The 24440-nt window shown below is 39.8% G+C and overlaps 1 protein-coding gene across 21 annotated transcripts in view; it reads left to right on the forward strand.

Moving 5' to 3' along the window:
• The window catches only part of SVIL (supervillin), a 141379-nt gene extending 117152 nt beyond the window's left edge, over window positions 1–24227 (forward strand). For 16 of the 21 annotated variants that reach the window (XM_054190084.1, XM_054190086.1, XM_054190072.1 and 13 more), the window contains 21 exons: window positions 1602–1752; window positions 4445–4522; window positions 4605–4691; window positions 5761–5938; window positions 6216–6388; window positions 7627–7782; window positions 8534–8670; window positions 9182–9329; window positions 9447–9592; window positions 10437–10612; window positions 10713–10857; window positions 11193–11469; window positions 13372–13523; window positions 14705–14810; window positions 15659–15866; window positions 16537–16670; window positions 17346–17501; window positions 17896–18039; window positions 22092–22213; window positions 23006–23161; window positions 23274–24227. In XM_054190084.1, the coding sequence (XP_054046059.1) occupies window positions 1602–1752; window positions 4445–4522; window positions 4605–4691; window positions 5761–5938; window positions 6216–6388; window positions 7627–7782; window positions 8534–8670; window positions 9182–9329; window positions 9447–9592; window positions 10437–10612; window positions 10713–10857; window positions 11193–11469; window positions 13372–13523; window positions 14705–14810; window positions 15659–15866; window positions 16537–16670; window positions 17346–17501; window positions 17896–18039; window positions 22092–22213; window positions 23006–23161; window positions 23274–23360 (3117 nt within the window). In that variant the 3' untranslated portion in view covers window positions 23361–24227. The remainder of the gene's footprint in view (window positions 1–1601; window positions 1753–4444; window positions 4523–4604; window positions 4692–5760; window positions 5939–6215; window positions 6389–7626; window positions 7783–8533; window positions 8671–9181; window positions 9330–9446; window positions 9593–10436; window positions 10613–10712; window positions 10858–11192; window positions 11470–13371; window positions 13524–14704; window positions 14811–15658; window positions 15867–16536; window positions 16671–17345; window positions 17502–17895; window positions 18040–22091; window positions 22214–23005; window positions 23162–23273) is intronic. The other 5 variants (XM_054190073.1, XM_054190077.1, XM_054190082.1 and 2 more) reach the window with 1 other exon arrangement.
• Window positions 24228–24440: the final 213 nt, after the last annotated feature.

Below are 24440 nucleotides of genomic sequence, written 5' to 3' on the forward strand. Positions count from 1 at the left end.
TAGTACGTTGCTGTGGTGGTTTTTTTTCCTATCAGCTGGTCATCCCAGAGGTGGCTGTGCTGACATTGGAATGAGCAGAGGTTGGGGGAAGCGAACAGAAATTACTTCCATTGTTTTTCCTTAAATCATTCCGAGGCTTTTACAGATGAGGAAGTTATATTCAATTGAATATCATGTCTTGTTGTTTCTATTGAATATTTTGGAGTTCTAGGGAAAAAGCAGAGGTTTTTATCTTGATTGCAATCATTGTATCTGGCTACCCAGCTATCTTTCTTAATAAAGAAGGCTGCAGAGATACGTGGAATTATAGGGCAGGAGTGGAGGGTTCTCATGTCCTAGTCCATGTTCAAGCCACTTCTTGGCTTGCCTTTACTCTTCTGGCTGATGGATACTGCTCCTAATAAATGCTGAAAGCTACAAAATCTGTATTTCAGTGTGTTCCCTGTGGTCACAGTAGTTTTTATATAAAGTTCAGTGATTTATTTAGTCTGTTTGATTTTAAGAAAATAATAAATAAGAATATCTGGGTTTATATCTCTTCCTTGTATCTTGAAAGGGGAAGAGTGTTTACTTTATGTTCATAAGCCTTTGCATACTTTTTCATTTCCCCTTTGTGTGCTTTTTCAATTCCAGCTGCTAGGTTGTGAAGAAAAATACCAAATAGCACACAACTTGGAAGTAATTCTAGGGTTGACAGTCCCATACGCTAAAAATACTTTCATGCTCAATTTCTATGCAGTATAATCCCTGAAATGTTGCTACTTTTTTTAAGATAAGTGCATTGAAGCAATATTTCTTTGGCCTGACCTACTACAGGCATACAGTATGTAAATTCAGTTTCTTTCCCATTTAATGTACCGTCATCAATCCTTTGTGTTAGGAGGGCACTAAGATAGTAAGTGCTCCTAGCTGCTTCTGATCACTCAAGCTGTTGGCTGCTACCCTCTAAGGCAACTGAGGAAAGCTGAAAGTGACCTAAAAAAAAATTAAAAAAAAAAAAAAGGCCGGGGGGGGAGAGAAAGAGGATGACAGGCATTGGAAAAAAAAATCAGTAGAGCAAGATGACCTAGGAGCTAAAGTAAGCAGCGTCTGGAGACATAAAGCTGCTAATCCTGCCTGGAGAATTGAGTTAGTGTAAGAGACTGATTCAGAAATCACCAACTGAAGTTATACTTCTTCATTACTTCATTGTTATTCCCTGTGCCACCTGCAGATCTGTGCACTTGAAAACATCTGCTGAAAGTCAGTTTAGTGATCTCACTAGTGTAGCAAGCCATGCTTCAAAAGAACAAGGTCTGGAAAATTATATCGTACGCAGAGTAAATGGTTTGCTTTGCTTAGAGGGATGCTCTTTGCCTTGGCTGGTAGTTTCAAGAAAAGTTCAAAGATCAAATTCTTATCTTCACAGTATAATGGGTCAGCAAGACAATGAAGCTTCTCAGGGTCGGGGTCACTAAGCTGTGTCTGTGACTTTACTTCAGTAGCTTGTTCTCCTGTTCTCTTCCATCTGCAGCTGGCAGTTGAAATGTTCAGCCAGTCTTTTGCTGTATCCCGGTCAGTTTATCTATTTTTAAACATCTCTCTCTCTTCCCCCCAAAAAGCAGAGAGTGGCAGATAACCAGGAGAGTCAGATGACCATTGAAGAAAGGAAACACCTGATTACAGCTCGGGAAGAAGCCTGGAAGTCCAAGGGTAAAGGAGCAGCCAATGACTCCACACAGTTCACTGTAGCTGGCCGAATGGTAAAGAAAGGTCAGTGATGAAATGATCCCAATATAAATAAGCCACTGCTTATCTGTCTAGTCAAAATAAAGTCAAGCTAAAGCTATGCAGAAGTGGTATCCATGTTTAGCAAGAGGGGACTGTTTATTTTCAACTGAATATCATGTCACGAGGCTGTTCGCTCTAGCTACTTGTGGCCACTGGTATTGATCCATTTTGTTCTGCGCTGTTGCACTACCATCCGGTTATTACTGGGCTCTGTCCGACTGGTGGTACTCAATCACTTCCATAGCCATATGTTTCATTTTTCCTTCTAATACAACCCAGAGGGCACAGTTGGATTATTCTTTCTTATTTATTCTTCCTTTGAAAACCCAGGTGCACTGTCTAGAGGAAAGTTGTGAAATCTAGTTGTTGTTGCTGTTGCTGGCACTTCCCCGACTCCTAGGATCACTTGGAATATTTAGCAAACACGTGTTATTTTTATGGATGCTGTTTTGGACAACAACTTGCAAGTGTTGTATTTGGCTGAAGAAATCACTGAGCAGATTTCTGCATAGAACCAGGGAGTAGAAATGACAAGGGAGCAATGTTGACATTTTTGGGATCTCTTGAATTCAGTCATTGTTTCCACATGCAGTCGTTCTTCTGAAGTGGACAGGAGTCTCTGAAGGCTGTACATGGTAGAAATACAGGTGTTCATGCAGTGCGCGTGGGACAATGGTAGCTTTGGGAAGAAGGCAGCTAAACTGATCTCTTGTGGTTAATGGATACTAAATTTTGTTTTGTTACAAGAACTTCGTTATTGAACACAACAACGAATCTTGCGTTAAATGGCAATGACCAAAAATAAAATCATTGTGGAGTGAGGGCAGTATTGAAGCAAGAAGTAACTCCATTTGCAATCCATGCCACGTTCTTTTGGCAAATAAACAGATACATGGTTATTACGAATGCCATTGATCAGTAACAGATTTTAGCTGCTGCCTACATTGTTTTGCTGCTAGAAATGCCAGTGGTCAGTGTTTAAAGACTAACATATTTTGGAGGATCACCAAGAAAAAGTGTTCAGTTGCCCGCAGACTGCTTTTTGAGATGTTTGATTTTTAGCAAATAGATTGGTCTTTGGAAAGGAATAGAGGGCGATAGCATTTGCTCTTCTTAATGGGAAAAGAAAAATACCTGTAAAGGATCTCTTTAGTTGTTGCAATCATTCTTTTGGAGAAGCAAGGTAATCCAGCGGCAGTGGCATCAATAAAAGTAGCCCAAGTGGGATTTTATTGAGATGTGTGCTATTTTTGTTGCCTAAAAGAATAAATTATCACGATGAGTTTTTAATTTAAGAGATGATGAGAAAGCAATGCAAAATTAAATACTTGTTATATACATGTGCACAGATGCTGTGTTTTAATTGCTTCTTATGGCTGAAAAATTTTCAGTCCTAATTGGAAGGTGATCCTTTACTAACATCTGAAGCGGTTCTCAATGTGGTCTTGTGGATTAAGTCCTGGGAGAGCTGCTTAAGAGCTGTGTCCTCTCAAATACGTCTTGAAGGCTTTACCAGTTGACTTAAAACCTGCTGGAATTTTGAGTCTCTTAAGTAACAGGGGAAAAAAATTGCTAGTGGAAAAGCTACTCGATTGTATTCTAAATCTATCTTGGTGTTTGACAATTATGACTTGCTAGGAGTTGCAGTAAAGATAGTGGAAGCGTGATTAGTGTATATTCTCCTAGCACGGTATCAGCTTAATCTGATAAACATAACTAAGGGCTTAAATTTATGTGGCTCAGTAATTAGTAAGCTATGGCTAAGTGGAAAATAGATATTAGAGAAAAGTTTAAATGTCATTTTTTCCATTTTCTGAAAGTCTAGGCAACAAGATGCAATTCTTTGCTTCAGTATGCTTTTCTACCTAATAAAAAACATGAAACCTATAGAGTGTCATTTCTCTTACTGTAGCAATTTAGATTCACATGAAAAGAACTAAACAAAAATCATCTTATTTTATCCACTGGATCCAGACTTATTTGCTTTGCGATAGTTACTGAAAAAGGAGGGAGGAGAGTACAACAAAAAGGGAGGGAGTGGTGCTTGATACGGTGGGAACTCTGACTTCCATTTCTACTTCCATTTCCACGTGTTCTTAAAAATATAACAGGGCCCAAGAATTACTCCTTAATCCAGGGACGGCATTCACAGGTCAGATGCGTCCTGCTATGTGTATCAATAGAAATGGGTTTTAGTTAAAAAAGGGGGGTGAGGGGGTGGTGGTTGTGAAGGTGCCAAGCAAGATCTTGGTAGTTTCCTTGCTTACTGTATCTTTTTGTTCAGAACAGCTGCTGCATGTTTTTAAAATGTGGCTTGAGGTAGAACTGGAGTCCAAAATGTAGACCAAGTGAACTGCTGCTACCTTGAAAACAAGCGAAATGGCTATATTCAAGAGAAAGCATGTATCTTGTGTTAGCTTGCTTACGGACACTGGAAACAAAGCTTTGCTCTTGTGATCAGGACAGTTTCCGAGGCTGCTGTTGATTTCAGGAGCACACAAGGCAGTATGCTCAGCCATCCCTAATAATACAACAGTTACGGAGGCTGGGAAAATATGAGGGACTATAGGAAGTGGTCAGGCTCGTCTGCTTTCCCTAAATAGCTTCCCCAATCATCACTGGAAATGTGGGCTGACCCAGGACTGCATTTTCTGTGTTCTCTGTTCTTCTGCAGGCCTGGCTTCTCCAAGTGCACTAACACCAGTAGCATCCCCTTTCAGTAACCGGCAGAAGTCTACCAAGCCCTTGGAAGGTAAGGAATAAAAATAGCTGAAATATGTTCAGGCTTTTTTACTTCCTGTCAATTAACAAGTTTTACTTTCTGGTTTGCTTAGAAATTGAAGCCAGGCCTGATATGCAATTGGAATCAGATATGAAACTTGACAAGCTGGAGTCGTTCTTGGGAAGGCTGAATAACAAAGGTTGGTAGAGTTACCAAAGATGGCAATGTATCCACTCTTCAACTTCAGTAAATTACTTAAAGTACCTCTTAGTTAAAATATCTGGTAACAGAAACTGAGTATTTCTTTGTTCAGAACGCATGTATTGGTCACACTGTTTATTTTTGTGATTCAGTCTTTGCTAAATTTTAACAAAAAAGCCTTCTGCTATTGTATTACAAATGTACAATAGAATAAATCACAAATGCCAAAATAACTTTCTTCCTTCTCTACGCACGATGTACATGTTCTTGAGAAGAAAATTTCTTAAAACCACACAGCCAGTCTGAACCATATTGCCATATACAGTGAAACAGGTTTAAATGTAGTTTAATCTTATTAAGGTCAAGATAGAACACTAAGCTGCTCCCAAGCACAATTCATTCACCTTCCTGCGTTTTTGAAAACTCTCTGTAGCAGCTCACGCAGCTTCCTTGTACAGCTTGTTGGCTACTTATGAAGCTGTCTGGAGTTCTCTGGTGTCTCCATCTCATACGTCTGTCCTCCATTTGTAAGACAAAAATCCTTTTGTAATTTGCAGAGTGTCAAATATCATAAACAAACGTATTCACATTTCAGCAGAGGAGGCACTAGCATAGGATGACGATTGTGCCAAACTCACTATTCTGAAGCAGTGACTTTTCCACTTGTAGTTCTAGTAGATCTTTTCAAAGGAAGGAATTATATGGTTGGAAGCAAGATGGAATATACAACTCCATAAAATGCTTATATTATCCATCAGAACAACTCATTTTTGATAGTGCCCAACTTTTTATTCGGACATATTTCCCAACCATTTTGCAATAAAGATTATTGCGTATGAGTAGCAGTTACAGTCAGTTTTCATCATTCTTTTCCAACAGACTTTTCTACCATCTCTCCTTCAAATTCCATTTTAAAAAAAGCAAACAACAAACACAAAAAAACACAAACGCCCACCAGCCCAAAAAAAGCCCACCCCAACAACTACCAAGCAAGCCATGTTTACCTGTTCTAGAGTTGGAATCTAGTATGATTATTTATGGGGCACGTTGTTTTCTTTTTCCTGCAGTTGCTGGGATGCAAGAGACGGTGCTGACAGTTACAGGAAAATCTGTGAAAGAGGTGATGAAGCTGGATGATGATGAAACGTTTTCCAAATTTTATCGCCATGTGGATTTCCCTTCCTCCTCAGTGCCTTTGGACCTTGATGAGGACTTTGATGCCATCTTTGATCCTTATGCACCAAAGTGAGAAATTTTTTTTTCTTTTTATTTCCCCATTGTTTTGAATGCAGACGTAGGGGCAGTGATCAAAGTGCTCAACTTTAAGTCATCTTGTAGATACCTTATTACTGGGGTTGTCCATTTCTTCTACACATTTCTGAAATCACTCTTCGGCCTGAATCAAGGAACTGATCCTGATTTCCTAACAAATGTCATACCCAAACTCAAAGCAAATCTCTTGTCATTAGATGATTCTGACTAGGAAAATAACTGATGATTATTAACTCTGCTTGTTTTTCAGGTTAATATCTTCTGTAGCAGAGCACAAACGTGCAGTTAGGCCTACGCGCAGAGTCCAGTCCTCAAGAAACCCCCTGAAAATGCTGGCAGCAAGAGAAGATATTCTTCATGAATATACTGAACAAAGACTGAATGTTGCCTTCATGGAGTCAAAGCGAATGAAAGTAGAAAAAAGTAAGCTAACAGTATGATTTGTACAAGACACTGTCTTGCTATTTTAATTCAAAACAAAAAATCCCAACACAAAACCACAACTGAAGGAATGGAACATATTCTCTGAGAGGCAATAAATTGATTGAGGTATAAGGTTGAATGTAGGCTGTCTGGGAGGCCTGGAGGGGAAGGGCACGTGTGAATTCATCAAGGAAAGCCACCTACAGCAGCCTCCTGTGCATAGGTTTAATTATTTATATTTAGCACAGTCACCTTGTGCAGAAGGAGAGTGCCACTGCACCTGCAGGATGAGGAGATCAAGGAAAGCAGATCTAGCGTTATGTTATGCTGGAGGGGAGAGCTGGCAAGAATAGATAAAGTTTTGTTCAGGTACACTGGCCTCAATTTTGGGTCCCAGTTTTTTCTCAGAAACTGGGATTAGCCTTCTTGACTCCAAAAGATTAATTTCCATAAAGGATCAGTGCTCTGTGGCAAGGCTTTGTGTTTTACTTGTAACGTTGTTTCTTGTGACAACCAGACGGATGGCAAGAGACATTACTGTAAAATTTATTCAAAGGTTTTTCAAGTCACTTTTACCATTTTGGGTACAAGTTTTCCTTATTACATTGGAATAAAGGGAGATCCGCTTTAAACATCGTCTGTATTGATGAAACACTAATTATATGTATATGTTGTTGCCATTTGATGAAAAGCATTTCCCCGAGTTATGAATTCATCAAGTGCTTTGTCTTTAGTTGAGAAATAAGCAAAAGTAGCCAAGAATTTAGACTTCAAGTTTACAGTAAAACATGACTAATACTTTGAAATATAAGTAACTGTTGCATCACAGTGGCTGAGACAAATTCGAAGGGAATTTCAGGTAATTAGCCTTGGCTACTCTGCTTTTATCATTAATCAATTATAAGGCACTGAAGATCTACACACTACTTCAAAAAACATTGGGTAAGACATGTTTCCTAGCAAAGTTTGTATTTCTGCCAAATAACATAATTCTGACAGTTTACTCTTGGATGATATCTAGAAACTTTGGTACTACTAAACCCACAAAGCTTTTGGGCTAGTAGTTAATCTGAGTTCAAACTGGTTTGCTGTTGCTATTGAGAAAAACTGGAAATAATGATGGGGGTAATTTTTTTTTTTTTAATGCAACAACCAGTTCTTTTATAATTTTGTCCTTTCTTTGTTGTTTTTCTTTTTTGTGTGTGCGTGTGTTTTGTCTCCTACTACTTATGTACAAGTGTCTACAAACTCAAATTTCTCAGAAGTAGCACTTGCTGGCTTGGCAAGCAAAGAGAATTTCAGCAACGTTAGCCTGCGGAGTGTTAATTTAACAGAGCAAAACTCTAACAACAGTGCTGTGCCATACAAGAAGCTGATGCTGCTGCAAATTAAAGGTATGCTGGAACTGCTTTTACTTTCCATATGTAATAGGCAGATTGTAACATATGGGAGTTGCTACCGCAGTGGGATGCTTAGCTTGTTCTAGATCTCCAGCTCAAGGTTTACATCCAAAACCTAAGAAAATAAGTGACAGCTCTGTGACAAAAACCTTACAAATAGGTTTGCATTGTGGCCACTGGTGTGTGTTTTCCAAGGAGAAAACAGAATATTTCAGGAATTCTATCCATCCCCTGTGGAAACTTTTGAACTGTCCCATTCTTCCAGTGCTCAGTGTAACTTGGAAGTGACATGACAGTGTTCTTGCTCCACTTCCCCTTACAGTGCATAGTAATGCATCTGATTCTGCAAAATAATAGCTACCTTTTTTGCAAAGTAAAATTCTTAAAACTTTTTACTGCCTACAGAAACTGTGCAATAGCTTCACTTAAGCAAATGTAAAGGTTTCTGGAATTTGGCTGTTGTCTGCCATTTACTTAATTTGTTTCTTTCCAGAAGGACAAAAAGTTGTTAAAGCAAGAACAGTAAATAATAGAAATATTAGTTGATAGGAGACAATGGGTTTTTTGCTTCCTGTGAGTAAATCCTTTTTCCACAATAGTAGTCTTTTAATTTTTCCTTAACAGTCTGTTTCCATATATTTTGCTAAATGTGCTGGGATTGTTTGTATTTCGTTCAAAACAAATTAGATCTTGGCATTTGATAGCAGTAGTCAAAGGAATATAATTAGCTTTGTTTTCTCCTTAGGAAGAAGACATGTTCAAACAAGATTAGTTGAACCAAGGGCCTCGTCACTGAATAGCGGAGACTGTTTCCTGTTGTTAACTCCACATTTATGTTTCTTATGGGTAGGAGAGTTTGCAAATGTCATAGAAAAAGCAAAGGTTAGTACTAGTTGGTTTTTTTATTATTTATTTGTAGAACTGTCACAGCACGTGTCTTTGATGTAATTGAGCCTTGGTGCCAGTTGTCTTGAAAAGTGGCATTTAACTGATAGTCAGTGACAGGTAGATCTGCAGGATTCCTGTAAACATGTTTTAGCCTGTGCAGTGAATGAAAGCTGACACAGGAGTGTGTGGGTTGTGAAGCTGCAAGAGAAAAGAGGATATCCTCAGGAAACAGATTTGCACTCAAACAAAAAATAGTCTGAATTGCAGGATGTCCTTTTTATTCCCAAGTTCATGAAGATCAAGTCTTGTTTTAAGGCAAATGAAAGAATGAATGTATTTCTGTAACATTTTCTCTAGTGTCTGTTTGTTTAATGCAACAAATAACCATTTCTCCTGCTATTTGCTCTGTTATATCTTATCTACTTTTGCCTTTTCTCTGAACAAGATATGCACAAGTGTTCCAAAGACTTAAGCAATCCTGTTCAGATAACTGTTAATCTCTTAGGCTTCAGAACTTGCAACTTTAATTCAGACAAAGAGGGAACTTGGTTGTAGAGCTTCCTACATACAGACTATAGAAGAAGGAATAAATACCCATACCCATGCAGCCAAAGACTTCTGGAAACTCCTTGGCGGACAGACAAATTACCAGTGTAAGTATTCTTACAGTATCTGATGTTTTATCACAGTAAAATAGTTGAGTAGGTTCTCTTTAGTAAAGATAGTGGATGTTACAATTTTTTATTATTTTTGACAATCTTTTCCTTAAGCTGCTGGAAGTCCTGAAGAGGATGAAATGTATGAAGCTGCAATAATAGAAACGAATTGCATTTACCGTCTTGTAGAAGATAAACTCATTCCTGAGGATGACTACTGGGGAAAGGTGCCAAAATGTACCCTGCTACAACCAAAAGAGGTATGGTGCCACTTACCGCTCCTGTGGCAAGTGCAGGAACATACAGCTGATAACGACTGTCAGTAACTGCAAATGCTCATGGAGAAGCTTACTGAAAATTGGGTCCTCTGTGTTTCTGAAAAGCTTCTGAACGCTTTGCTGTCTAGTGTGCTGCAGATCTCAAGAAATTAGATCCTGTTATCTTTAAAGTGAAATACTATTTTAGGAAGTGTAAATCTTTTGTCAACGGTGACTCACTCCAACATCATGAAGTGCAAAATAGGTAGCACTTGGGAAAAACAAAACAAAATAAAAACTTGTTTTCCCTTTCAAGCATTTTTATTTCTAGCCTTAGCAGATTCTTCCCTTTCAAACAACCATTTCACCCACCTAAGTAGGAATGACAGCAGATTTCCAAAATAAAGACAGGATGCATTTTCTTGAAAGTACTCAAGTTGCTGCCTGTTTGCTGAGCCAGTTTACCCACGCTGTGTGTTCTGTCAGCCTTGCCCAGCTGCAGGACGAAGCTTAGGTCTAAGTGTCAGTGAAAGCTGCTGTCACCAGGCAGTAGTCAGGCATGCAACAGAATCAAGTTTTCAGTAATAAGAGCTCTCTAATCTGCTAGTGACTTAGCTACCACCTAAAGATACACCTCATAGCATTCCAGTCATCCTCAACAATTAGACATCACTGCCCTGGCCTTACTTGCATCGCAGTGCTAGTTGTTAGTGTCACTGCAGAAACTCAGATATTTGGAGGAGTTTGTGCTCAACGCACTGCCAGCTTGCAGCACTAGGAAACTGGAGGATCAGGATATCACCTATCCTAATGGTAGGTTGTTTTTTTGTTTTGGTTTGGTTTTTAGGTGCTGGTGTTTGATTTTGGCAGTGAAGTATATGTATGGCATGGAAAGGAAGTTACTTTAGCACAAAGAAAAGTGGCATTCCAGTTGGCAAAACACCTGTGGAATGGCACCTTTGATTACTCCAATTGTGACATAAATCCTCTGGACCCAGGAGAATGCAATCCCCTCATACCCAGGTATCAAAAATCGAGTTTAGTCTCATTGCGGAAACTTAGTTTTCTTGCCCTTATTTCACAGTGTTTAATTTGATTCTGTTTCTTTTGTTCCCTTGTACAGAAAGGGACAAGGACGCCCAGACTGGGCTGTGTTTGGCAGACTCACAGAACATAACGAGACCATACTGTTCAAAGAAAAATTTCTTGATTGGACAGAGCTGAAGAAACTCAATGAGAAGAATTCTAGTGAATCTCTTCACCAGAAGGTGCATATAAGCATGCTAGGTATTTCAAACTAGATGATCTAGCTGGGATGAAAGCCAGAGAAGCTTGTTCTCAAGGATCCAGAGCTCTTTCTTTATCTTGCGGGCTTTGACCTAGGGGGTCAGAACATCACCACCTACATTGAGCCCACAGAGTTGCTTTATGTGAGTGCTGTGCCGCTCAATGAATACTGCCAAGGTGGCTTTGACAAGGCATCAAATTATGACAAGATACCAAAGTACTGAAATATACAGGAGTCAAACTGTTTGAGTGGAACTGTGGGGTAAGAAGAAAAAAAGCTATGCTCAAAGAAATCTCTCCTGTGTTTTTTTGACAGGAAGAACCCAGATCTGAGACTAAACCATATGATGTCATGCTAATGGTAGCTGTGCCCCAAACAACTGTAGGCACAGTCTTGGATGGAATGAATATTGGCCGGGGCTATGGACTTGTAGAAGGAGAAGACGGGAGGCAGTTTGAAATTATCACTGCTTCCGTGGATGTCTGGCACATCCTGGAATTCGATTATAGTAGACTGCCTAAGCAAAGCATAGGGCAGTTCCATGAGGGAGACACATATGTGGTGAAGTGGAAGTACATGGTGAGCACTACAGGTTAGTGAACAATTCCATTTCATCCTGCTGAAGCTTGGAGAAGTGCAGCTAAAACTGCTTCTGTTAGTGGTGAGATCCAGACCTAGACTTCCTTGGATGTGAAACTGTTATAAAGGTTAGAAATGCTAATTTAACCTTCCTAGGCCATTAAGCAGCAGAGCTTATTATTGTATTTTGTTTAAAAGAAAGCATTAAAAAAAAAGCTTTAGTTATTTTTCATACATCAAATGTAATACTGTCCATTTTTCCTTTTACCCAACAGCGGTGTTGTATGTGTTCACAGGACAGCTCATTAAACCATAATTGTGCCCACAGCTTAACACCAAAATAACTGCTGGACTAATGAGAGTAGACTGAATGTCTTGCAAGAGAGATAGGCTTAGCAACAAGGAAAGCCTTTGCTGGGTAATGGAGAACAGTAACAATGACAGGAAAAGCTCTTGCCATCTCATTCCCCTTGCTGTCCTTTTTGCTGTTTCTGGAAACCATTTGCGATAGGTTTCAGTCTCAAGTGGAAACCTTGAGCAGTGTTCTGACAAAGAGCCTGAGAGCAGGTAAATGTTGAGAATCAGTCATCTCAGTATGCTCATTGGAACTCTCCCTTTTGGCATTAAAATAAGAATAGGTGGCTTTTGTGGTAAGTAAAACAGTCTAAAAATTATTGTTCCAAGTAGCAAAATATGAAAATTTGTTGAAAGCAGTATAACAGCTATACAGCGCCAGGCTTTTAGCCAAAATTGTAGGTAGGTCTTATTCAGGATCATTGAGTTCAGATACTGGCAAATCCAAGAAAAATACAAAGCCTTTGTAAGCCTTGGGAGAAGTGGGTAACACTAATACTGAACTGTAAACAGACTCCTAGTCCCAATGGATGAAAATGTTTTCCATCACTCCAAAACAGAATAAATTTTTATGTAGGAAGCAGTACTTCTATAGGCTGGATTTACAGGTAGGAATGAAACCCATAAATTTTAGAAGTGACTAGTGGTTTGAATATTCTCAACTGGAAGAAAACAGGATGCTTTCTCCTAAGTATTTCAGTTGGATGCTGCTCAGCACTGCTGAAATCAAGGCAGAAGTTCTAATATTTTTTTAAGAACCTGGTTTAAAGGTCTTGGAATTTTTTTTAAATCTTTGGTTTAATTATATCTGTTTATTCAGTATTCACTGGAAAGGGTGAAATATTCCATAACCGGTTGTATTGTTAAACTTCCCTTGCTGTGAACATTATTTGCCTATTCTAACAACTAAATACTGAACCTTTAAAAAAAAAAAAAAAAAAGAGAGTTGCTGCTAACCCACTTCCCAGACCAACATGAAATAGTGAGTTAATTTTAAAAAATAAATAAATAAAACTTGCCCAATCCTAACTTTTTAGGACTGCAAAATACTGCTTTGGTGTTCTTTTGTTATGGAGTTTTCCTTTCTAATATCACTTTACCAAGAGAGATTCTTCTTTTACGCCTGTAGCTTTCTCAACTGTTGCTGTTTCCAGTATCACTCAGCAGCCAGCTACTCTCCTGCTGCCAAAGAACAGTGTGTAATGTGGAAAATGAGCCATAATGCACTCTTCTGGTAGTATGGCTGGACGTACCATTTCACATGCAAATTGGCTCAAGTGATGCCAGTTATTTTTCTCCAGATAGTACCAGTTCTTTGTACATCTCTTCCTCTGGCCAACACAGGCATCTCTGCCTGTGGGCTTGCATCCACCAGCTGAGACAACGCCAACTTTGCACGGGGACATACTGGCTTGGAGACCCTAATGTTCCTCCAATTGGACATTTTATCTTTCCTGTTCTGGACAGGATAGTGCTGAGCTGGCAGATGAGATTAAACCACGTGCTGTTTAAACCTATAGCCAAACTACTTAATCTTCAGCATGTGCTTTCTGTTTTGCAGTTGGAAGCAGGCAAAAAGGAGAGCAACAAGTAAGGGCTGTTGGAAAAGAGAAATGCGTGTATTTCTTTTGGCAAGGAAGGCATTCCACAGTGAGTGAGAAAGGGACCTCGGCACTGATGACGGTGGAACTTGATGAAGAGAGAGGAGCACAGGTGAGCTTCCTGCAGACATAGGCGGCAGTCCTGGTCAGACTTGCCTGCCCAAGTAGCCACTAATGGTAAATGCAGATTATCTTTTTTGCCTCTTTTCTTTCTTGGTGTTCTTGCCAGTACAAATAGCCAGACCTCAAAATTACTTTTCCCTTTATTCCAACTTCCAGAGACACATAAACTCCTTTATGGATTGTCATTCCCAAATCCCCCTTCTAAAGATGATATTTCTGAGAATGGCTGAAGAAGAATGTCTTCTCTCCTCTCCCTGCAGATATAGGTGAAGCACAGTTAAACAAATTTGTGCCTTCCTTTCCATACATGTTCAGTAACAGGACTGTCGTCTTAGTGCTGAGAACAGGAGAAGCACTTTCTGCCAGGCCAAGGCGTGAAAATTTGAAATTTTCAATTTGTTTACTCTGTAATTCTGGAGTAGATCACTTGTTTTGCAGAGATTCTAGCAACTGCAGAGACAGCTCAGAGGACAGGCTAGCTTGCTTTGTCTTTAGGCAGAGTTAGGCTTTGCTGTGGCTTAAGTGTTACCAGCACACAAGAAGGGAGGTTTAAAGTTAGTTTCTGTACCTTGATAATGCTGTAATTAGTGTTTTAATAGCAGTGTAGACATGACCAGTAAGGCAGGAGTTCACAGAGGAGATATACAAATACACTTGACCCAGAGTGTGGGATGCTATGCAACACAGCTGATTTAACAATTGACTATATCAGTTTCATAATCAAAATATGATGTTTAATGAGCAAAGGACACGCATATTGTCACATAAACCAGTTTACAGCAAATTGTGAACCTACTTCAGTTCCTACAGCATCTCATAATAATTTCAAAGAATATCAGGCAAGATGGCCCAGCCCTGTAAAAAATTAAAATAATGGTTAGTTTAAAACAATTGAAATTAAATTTTATTTGCTATTCCTTTCCCTCTGAAACTCTTAATTGTTGGATTCCAGCTAGAGGTTTCTTTTAATATGCGGGTCACATATGAAACCCATTGCATGCTGATACATATGCTAATTTAACCAATAGTCAGCAGTTGTGAAGTACAAGGAAAGCCAGCTTCGTGGGTGGCCATAACTATATAATTTTTAATAATCCATAGAGACTAGCTTTCCTGAGTCTGTATAGTTGCTTCGTTTTTTTAATGAAGAGTGGTGCTTTCAATTTCCAGGTACAAGTGCTTCAAGGGAAAGAACCACCATGCTTCTTGCAGTGCTTCCAAGGAGGGATGATTGTGCATGCTGGAAGAAGGGAAGAGGAAGAAGAAAATGCACAAAGTAAATTACTGTTAGTTTAGAGCTTCTGCCCCCAAATTCTTTTCTAACTATTGTGAAGCGCTTTGAGTTCAGTCTCAACTACCATACTCTGTAAAAAAAAAAAAAGGAAATGAATGCCATGAAACCCCTGACACAGCTTTGCAGTGCTTTGTGCTAAGGTAGTTTATTTCTTCTTTGAGCTTAGAATGGATTTTGTCACTCTAGAGCAAGCTGACTTTATTGTATTGATACGCATATAAATTGTTCTAATTCGTTTTTCATTATGCAAAGTGCGTGTTTGCTTTAAAATACGTTCTTTTCTACATAGTCTGGACAAAAGACTATTTTTATGAGCAGTTCTCCTGCTCCAAGGAGAACTCTAAGCTTTTGTTATCCATGCATTACTTTTTGCAACATACTCCTTGAATGCTGCAGTCAAAGTAGGGGAATTTCAATGCAGCTGTAACTTGAAAATGTCCCAGTTCACATCTGAATGTGATCTCCTGTGCCTAAGGTGCACAGGGGAAAAGGAGCTGAATAGAAGGACTACTGTGTTTGTTTCCTTTTTTTTTTCCCCCGGCACGAAACAGAGGAGAAACTTGACTCTTTCGCTCTGTTAAGCTCTTCAGCTCTTAACACAGTAGACCTGACTCTTCAAGTCAGTCTCATAGCAAGGCATTTTTTCGGTAATGGGGTTTCTTAAGTAGCGTTAGCCACACCTGATGCTTAGCTAGTTTAATCTGTGACATTATAGGCATGCAATATGTGAAATTCATCCAGAAAGAGAACAGCTGTTCCAGAGCAGAGGTCTTGAATTTTCAGTCCCATGCGACTGTATAATACTGCTGCACTGTTCCTGTTTGCTGCAGGTGACTGGAGGCTATATTGCGTGCGAGGAGAAGTTCCCAATGAAGGAAACTTGCTTGAAGTAGCATGTCATTGCAGCAGCCTGCGTTCCCGGACATCCATGATTGTCCTCAATATAAATAAAGCTCTTATCTACCTGTGGCATGGCTGCAAAGCACAATCTCACACCAAGGATGTAGGAAGAACAGCAGCCAATAAAATAAAAGAACAGTGAGTGTCTGACCTATATTTTGGAGGAGTTTATACAGGCTACCAGCTTAATTAAAATAATCAGTCTCAAAGAAATGTTGACATAAATAAGCTGTCCTCTGAGTACAACTGCAACATGTGCATGCTTGGTAAGGAGGAGGAATGACGGGTAGTTGATTTGGTGGAGTGGGGAAAACACATGTTCTCTAATCACTTTCACTTAAAGTCAAATGCACTTACTCTTCCTAATGTACTAATTACAGTTGCAAAAAAACAGTCTTTTTCCATTTGGAGGGAGATGCTCAATATCTGAATAGCAAACTAAATCCCAGTTGATAGGAGGATTAGAATCAAGCCTTGTGAATAAGGAAGAGGAAATGAATTTGGGAAAGCATGCAAGAAGACAGCAGTAGTTACAAAAACAGGCAGTGAGAATCCCTACCTGAGAGCTTATGCGAGCAGCTCCTCCACCCTGGGTATGTGATCAGAAATGGTATGAGAATCTTTGCTGAAATTCCATATCTTGTTTATTGATAATTTTTGACATAATTTTCAGAAAGCCTGTGTTGACGCGAAGCGTGCAACAAGCCTATAGGGTGCTTTTGGTTTCTAATAATGCGAGTGGCCAGTAAGTTTGTGTTAGCTGTGTTCAGGGCAGGAAAGATGGATTCACTCTCTTCGTGTTTTGTAGGTGTCCGCTGGAGGCAGGGCTGCACAGCAGCAGCAAGGTGACAATACATGAATGTGATGAAGGGTCAGAGCCCTTGGGATTCTGGGACGCATTAGGAAGGAGAGATCGAAAGGCCTATGATTGCATGTTGCAAGGTAGACCTACATTCCTGGATTTGGCACTCACATTTTACTCTATTGGTCTACGGTACTGTGAGATTTAATGTAAAGCTTTTGAAGAACTTGGTAGTTGAGATGATCCCTTCAGAGAGATGCTTCCAAAAATCCACTAAGTAATACTGTTCTATAAGGAAATTGCTGGAAAACAAAAGTGTTTCATTTTGTTCTCTCCCCCTTCTGCAGCCCCTCTATATTCATGCAGCACAGGGCAACAGTTAACACTGTTACCAACACATTTTGCTTCTCTTCTGAAGGGATTTAGGAGGCAGTTCTGCACGCATTCTTGTCCAGTCTTTGCTTTGAGACTGCCAACAAAGGTAGCAGGGGGATTGATTTACCAAGTGGAAAATTTTTCAGCTAAAAAGTAAACTCTGAGACGGGCTTGCTTCACTTAAGCTGCAAAACAGCCAGTTATGAAACGGCTGATAGTAACTAGCCAGGATCAGATTCAGATTGATGGCAGCCAACTTTCGAGCTCAAGTTCTTCACAGCTGTTGCTAGTCCCCCAAGACATCTGGTCATCTCTTGATTTTTAAAAAATCAGAGAATTTACAGTCACTCTAAAAGTTGATTTTTTTTTTTGTTTTTATTTTTTTACATTCATCTCTGACATTTTCTATAGGAAATCTTCTTAATTTTTGTTCTTTAAAGATCCCGGAAAGTTTAATTTCACCCCCCGCCTGTTCAGCCTCAGTAGTTCATCAGGAGAATTCTCAGCCACAGAGTATGTTTACCCTTCAAGAGACCCTGCGGTCATCAATTCCATGCCATTCTTGCAAGAGGATCTTTACACTGCCCCACAGCCAGGTATATGCTTTAAAATACTTAAGTAACAAGAAAACAGATAACTGTATCCTGCATTGGGCAGTGATTCAGTAACTGTAATCACTTTTGACTTGATTTATCGCAGGAAGATGTGTGCACATGATGCTTAATACAGCATTAAGCAGTAACAGTAACTTTCCCGTGATAAAGATGCTGAGAACTGATCAAATGTACATGAATCCCAAAAGCTCGCTATAAAAATACATTGTTTGTATCAGAGAATCTGAGTTCAGCTGAAGCTCAGCTGGATGAATAACAAAACACTTTGAAATTATCCTGTCTTGATGCTGACAAACATGTAAGACTGGAGTTATTTAGGGGATTCCAAGAACTAATAAGTGGCTGATGATGGATTTGTTACTTTTTGCCTGTGTAGCACTGTTTCTTGTTGACAATCACCACGAAGTGTACCTGTGGCAAGGCTGGTGGCCTGTGGAAAACAAAATCGCTGGATCAGCTCGAATCAGGTGGGCTACAGACAGGAAATGCGCCATGGAGACAGTGCTCCAGTACTGCAAAGGTAACAGATTGCTGTGCTGGCTGTTCTGAGTGCGTCATGCCTTGCCATGCCTTACTGTCTTGAGCTGAAAGGCACTCAGGTGCTTCCCCAACGGCACCGATAAATATCAATGTATTTGAAGATACGTTCTCCACTCTTTCTTGGCAAACCATTTGTGTAGTGATGGCATTGTTCCCAAGTTGCCGAGATACTCTGCTGACTAAATTCTCAGAGGAAAGGCTTTATTTCTTTTCTGTGCACCCACTGCGGGAGAATAGTTCAGACTTTCTGCCTAGCTCCTTTTATATTTCATAAGCTTCAGTGTATCAAAAGACTGAGTGAAGATACTGTTTGCTGATGTAACTGGGTTTGGATTTAGTGGGGGAGGTGGAAAGACTGAAGACAGTGAACAAGTCTCACACGGAAACAGGTGGCCACTGGAAATGCCGGAGCTCATTTCGACAAGACAGTTATTGCCACTCAGCGTGCAGTGAGTCAGGCTGCAACTGATGATCATGTAAAAGTACACTGACCAGATTATTTTCTGCACAGAGTTTCCTTAAGACACTGTAATGCTTTACTCGCACTTCATCTAAGGTTATGTGAGGCTGGCAACAGACCTTGCATCTTCTGATGAAGGATGAGTAAAGAAAGGTGTGGGTTTAGGGTTATCATCCAGGAAAGAGGGCATAAGTAACAGCTGTATTCTGTTGGTTCAGAGTAATTTCCCACTGTGAATAAGTCACCAGGGCTTAACTGGTGCAAACTATTATGCCCTCTTGCAAGGAAAGGCAGATCGCTTATAGACCTTCAGACCTCATGATGCCATTGATTTCTTCTGTAGCAAATGAACTTTACAACTTGTGACACAGCTGGTAGTATCTGTCATCATCTCCTATAAACATTTGTATATCTTAAGAGGGAACGCAATACCCTTGTTGGATTCCACCCTTATGAGGATAAGCCAGTCTCCTTCCCAATCTGCAGGTCAAATAGGAGTAGGCGCAAGTGTTCCATTTCTACTCAGCTGTCTCATGTCACTGAGGGGAGGTGGTAACACCTGCAGGAGACAGCTGAAAATCAGTGCTGGAGACCTAAAATGTGACCTTTGTTGGACTGCATTATTGCTCTGTGTGGTTCATCTGGTGTCCCTAGCACTGCCCTGCCAAACAGCAGCTAAAGACAGGGCAGTAATTGGAAAAGTCTTTGGCAGTGACTGCTGAATTCCTGAAGAAGGCAGTTACTTGTTCTCCCCCGCCCCCAGTTTTTGCAAGTCAGAAGGAGTGATGAGATGCATTTCTTTGAAATCATTTCATACAATGTGCTTCACAGCGGACATGAATATCAGCATAGAGGAACCGAGCCCCATGCAATGAAGTGCCCAGAGTTGCTCAGCAGGCTAGTGAGAGAGATGGAAGTAAGATCCTGGTCCCAGTGTTTCTGGTGCAGTGCTGTAATCTTCTGGTAATGAAAATCATGTTTTCTGGCCCCAGCAGAGGTGGAATCAGATACACATGCTGAGATTTGGATACTTTTCCAGATTTCTTGAACTTCGAGTTTGATGGGAAAAGGGATTACTACCTTCTGCACTGGAGTGAATTTGCTGCATCTGAGTTTGATGCACAGTGGAAAGCTTTTCAGTGACTCCTCATGGGCCTGAGGTTTAGCATATGTATCATAGAACAAGTGTTTTTGCTGGGCACTCACTTCTTTAGCACTGGCCAAAATTTTGCAGCAGTTGTGGCATTATCCTCTTTGGCATGGGGTAGTTCTCAAAAGCTTTGGGCTGTGTGATTGGATAGGTACAGAGCAAGTTTGTTACTGTTAAAGTAAAGACCGATTCTACTTGTACTATTTCTATGCTAAAGCTGATGTGAACTTCTTTAGCAGTTTTTTACTGTTCAAACTAAGCTGTTCTGGTGGTCTATCGCTTTCATGATCTGGGATTCTGTCAACCACTTCAAAATTTCATTGCATCAAGCTGTCAGGGCTGACTACCTCTCATGTGTTGTTACTTATCAAGGTGGGGAAATTGAATTTCAGGAGATACCAATGCTGCTGCAGTTATTTTGACTACCAGAATATAGCTGAGTGATCAGAAGCACTGAAACACTTTTATCTTATTTTTCTGTCTCCATTTCTTTCCTCATCTGTGTCCTTCTCTCCTTCCCTCCCTCCACCCCCCCATTTTTTTTTCTTTTCCTGGTTTGCAGTGCTTAACTACATGATGGTATGAAAGAGATTGATTAGAAACTCTGGATATCCCTTGAATATACCTAGCAGTTCTCCTTGTGCATAAATCTTATTTAACTTGTCAAAATGTCTTGAAAGTTTTTCTGTGGTTTTATCTGCTAAATCAGCAGTCTGGAGAGCTGAGCTGCAGACCACTAGGAGAGGGAAGAATCTGGTTTACCCTTCAGTGATTCTTAATGAGGAGATCAGCTTGTGCTGAGGGCAGAGTTCATGCAATGAAAATATTTCTCCACTTACATACAAAATCATCTTACCTATATGGAAACGTTAGCAAACACTACTCTGCTTTTATCTCTTACTCAATTACTGAGAGCAGAGCAGTGCAACTAGAGCAGATTCACACATACTTTTTAAATGCAAAGTTTTTCATTAATCGTAGAATGAACAAATAAACCATGGTGAAAATATGTGGAAGAGAAGGCTTAAAATCAAGTATTCAAACGATAAATCTCCTGTATAGATTGTACAGTTAAAGCACTCACATTCTAATGTTTGTTAGACTACTCCACAGAGCTTTCACCTCTACTCTTCAGAGTTTCATGTGAAGGTATTCTCTCGAATCAGTTTGCTCCCAACATCTGGTGTAAAGCCAAATCTGTAACGTTCAGCTTTTGCAAACCAAATGGAACAATCATGTCCAGCCAGGCTCTCCATGGGGAGAGAGGGGGCTGTGTTCTTTTAGGCCCTCCTGCCTGACAGCCCACACGCATGAAGTGCAGGAAAGGACTACAGTAAAAAACAGGGCCTTCTGTAATGGATTTACATGCTCTGGAGGAAATCTTAGTCCGTTAAAGATGCTCTGAGATTGAACTAGGGAATAACAGAACTTTGCAAGAAGCAGTTTTTAGGGAAGCTACAGCCCTCTGATGTGAGGTGGTGTCATGTTGCTCTGTTAGTTTCACCTGGTTCTGGACTTTGCAACATCTTCAGCTTTTCCATTGCTTATCTGGAAGAAAGATTTGATTAGACTGAGTTGTTTGAATCCAAGTAAGAAGAAGGTACAATATTTTTTTGGAATGATGGTTCCTCCCAGTCCCTGACTGCCTGTCTACCTCTTTCCAATAATATTTGGAGTTTATCAGTGCTTTTGAATCTTTGGGGAATTAACTCGTTCAACCCATAGGGCATTTTTTCACCAGATTAACTAACCACTTAATCTGATACAGCATCACTGCGAGGTAGGGTTACGTCCATGTCATATATAGTGTGCACACATACATGTTTTAAAGAAGAAGAACTGTCTTTGAAAATCATCAGTAATTACCATCCAGCTATTGCCATACCTCTGTTAACTTTCAGATCCCATTCCTTTGAATTTGTAATAACAAAATGATTGTATTAGACCTCAGTATCCCAAGTTAAGAACAATTTCAATACTCTCACTTGAGCCTCCAAGCTTAAGCTTTATTTGCTGCTGGCAGGACACTTCTGCTGAGCATACCAGAAGGTTTCATTTACCTGAATTTGGCTAATTTCAGAGCATCACACTCTGCTTACCCTGTTCTAACTCAGTTTTTGTAAGATAAGAAATATATTGGGTTAAGGAAATAATTATGAGGGATTGTCAGCATACGTGGTTTTATCTTTGTGATCAGATAGAGTAAAAGCAGATATAAGAATACTGAAAAACGTGTTAAAAGATGCCATACTACATTAAAAAAAATCCTGGTGAAAGTCATTCCTACTGCCTTAAATTTCTTCAGCTTTTCAGGAAAGAATCAATTAAATGTGCTAACAAGGTAGCTTTGCAGCTAACCACATTACAAAATATGGTACTGTTTGTAATTTCTCTCTTTTTCTTGTATTTTGACTGGTTTTAGGAAAAAATGTAAAGAAGCCCCCAAAATCCTATCTAATTCATGCTGGCCTAGAGCCTCTGACCTTCACTAATATGTTCCCAAGTTGGGAACACAGGGAAGACATCGCAGAGATCACAGAAATGGTAAACTTTCATTGCACAGTTTCCTGTTGCTAGTAATTGTGTCTTGTGTTGTCAGTAAAATTGCTTGTTTGTGTTGTCAATCCCCAAAATCCAGAGGATGAACTTACAAAGTCCAGTTCAGGAGTCTCCACAGGAAAAAAATAACAACACAGCTAAATTCTGACTGGGAGTCAGACTGGGATATCACAGGCATTCCTGGTTGTTTTTTCATATAACTTCTCATATTCTTTTTTGTTAAAAACAGGAGGAAAGTGTTACCTTAACTATCTGTTAAGAGATGTGCTAGAGTTTAGTAGAACAACTGTTTCAGTTGTGTGAAACGGGCAGCAACGTGTGGTTCTGGTCCGTCCTCCAGGCTCAAAGTGCAGGGGGACAAAATGCCCCGCAGAGGATCAGCTGGCTCCAGGACCTCCAGCAGAGTCACAGCCGAATTACATGTGACTGCTTTAAAAGCCTTCAGTGAAGGGGCATCTCAAGGCCAATGACACTTTCCGCTTTGTAAGTCTCCTGCAGCCATCCTTAGTAGAAAATGCTGGCTTCATGACTAAATGCAGAATTTGGTCTTAAACTGAGATTCTGAGAGTACAGGATGTCCTTCTGCTAAGTGCAGACCTTTTTTTTAAGCTGTGAAATTGTTGTAGGGCAGGTCTGTTGGCCTATGTGCAGACCTGGATGTCTGGCTTTGTGCTCCGTGGGCCAGGCAGTGCAGGTTGATCCCCTGCCATCTGCAGTGGGAGCAGTTGGTTTCAGCGTTGTGATCCTGTGTTCGCTGTTTTCCTCTTCTCCCTACAGGATGCTGATGTTTCTAATCAGATAATCCTTGTAGAGGACGTGCTGGCCAAGCTGTGTAAAACGGTGTATCCACTAGCAGATCTCTTAGCTAGACCTCTGCCCGAAGGAGTTGATCCACTGAAGCTTGAAATTTATCTTTCAGATGAGGACTTTGAGGTAAGGAGAGAATGGGCACACCATTACTCTCTGCACGCGCGTCTAACCATACTGTGAAGTCATTCGACAATTTTGGTTTTACTGATGGCATATCCTCTCTTTTTAAATGCAGGTTGCATTAGAGATGACGAGAGAAGAGTACAATGCACTGCCATCTTGGAAGCAGGTTAATCTGAAGAAGGCAAAAGGACTTTTCTAAGTTGTGTTTATTGGAGTGAGCGCTAAAGGGATGTCCGTTTTCACTTTCTATGCCCTTTAGAAGAATTGTACCCTACATTTACAGAATAAATAGAAATAATTTGAAGTTATTAGCGACTACCTATCTGGAGGGGTGTAATATTATAAACGGCCAAGAGAACTCTTTGGAAGTGGAATTCAGTTTTGGCTCTTAAAAGGTAACATGTTTAAGCTCTGCTCTCCTATGCACTTAAACAGTAGTTTCTTGAGCTACTGCAGCAGGTGTCCTTTGGCTACATACAATACTTGCCATTTTTGTTTTGAAGAAGTTCTCTTTGTAAAGTGTTATTTTGTTAGTTTGTGGATTACAAAGAATTTATATTTATATAAACACATAGAACAAGTATGTATTTAACAATGCAATATATATATATTCACTTTCAAGACTTTCATGTCAAAACTACAGAAAAGTAGCTGGATGGCAGTTGCTTGTACTGAATTAGCTGTACCACCAATATGTATCTCTTACGCATTCTGAAAAGTTTCTCTTTGCAATAGGTAATGAATTGTTCTCAGTGCTGCTTCAGGTGCTAAACTGAGCAAAGCGTTTGTATTTATAGCATGGATTTCTTGAGAAACTATGCGAATCAATCTTTATACTTTATTATCCAAAAATGTATAGTGCCTTGTTTTTTGTGTACAGTTTATATACAAAAAAAGATTGGTCTGCATTTTGAAGATGGCTTAGAACGGTCTCCTACGTTACTTTTATAATAGTAGAAATAAAAACATCTCAGTTTCTAATACTTGTTGTAAACATTAAACGTGTCTTTTGTGACATAAGAACTGAAAGTAAAAGCTTCTGAATAAACTCCTAGCAATGCTCTGACTTGTCATTATTTTGTACTGTAATCTGTACTAAGGCAGTGGAATCTTCCATAACATGGTATTTTATCAAAATATTTTAACCTTAGATATCTGCGGGTGTTGTACAGAGTTATAAACTGAGAAGCAGAAAATGTAGAAAAAAATCAACGTATGAGATAAAATTAGGTTGTGCAACACTTTAATGGTGAACATTGGAAGAGTCACACAACTCCTG

This window comes from Rissa tridactyla, chromosome 2 (assembly GCF_028500815.1).
Source record: "Rissa tridactyla isolate bRisTri1 chromosome 2, bRisTri1.patW.cur.20221130, whole genome shotgun sequence".
Classification (NCBI taxonomy): domain Eukaryota; kingdom Metazoa; phylum Chordata; class Aves; order Charadriiformes; family Laridae; genus Rissa; species Rissa tridactyla.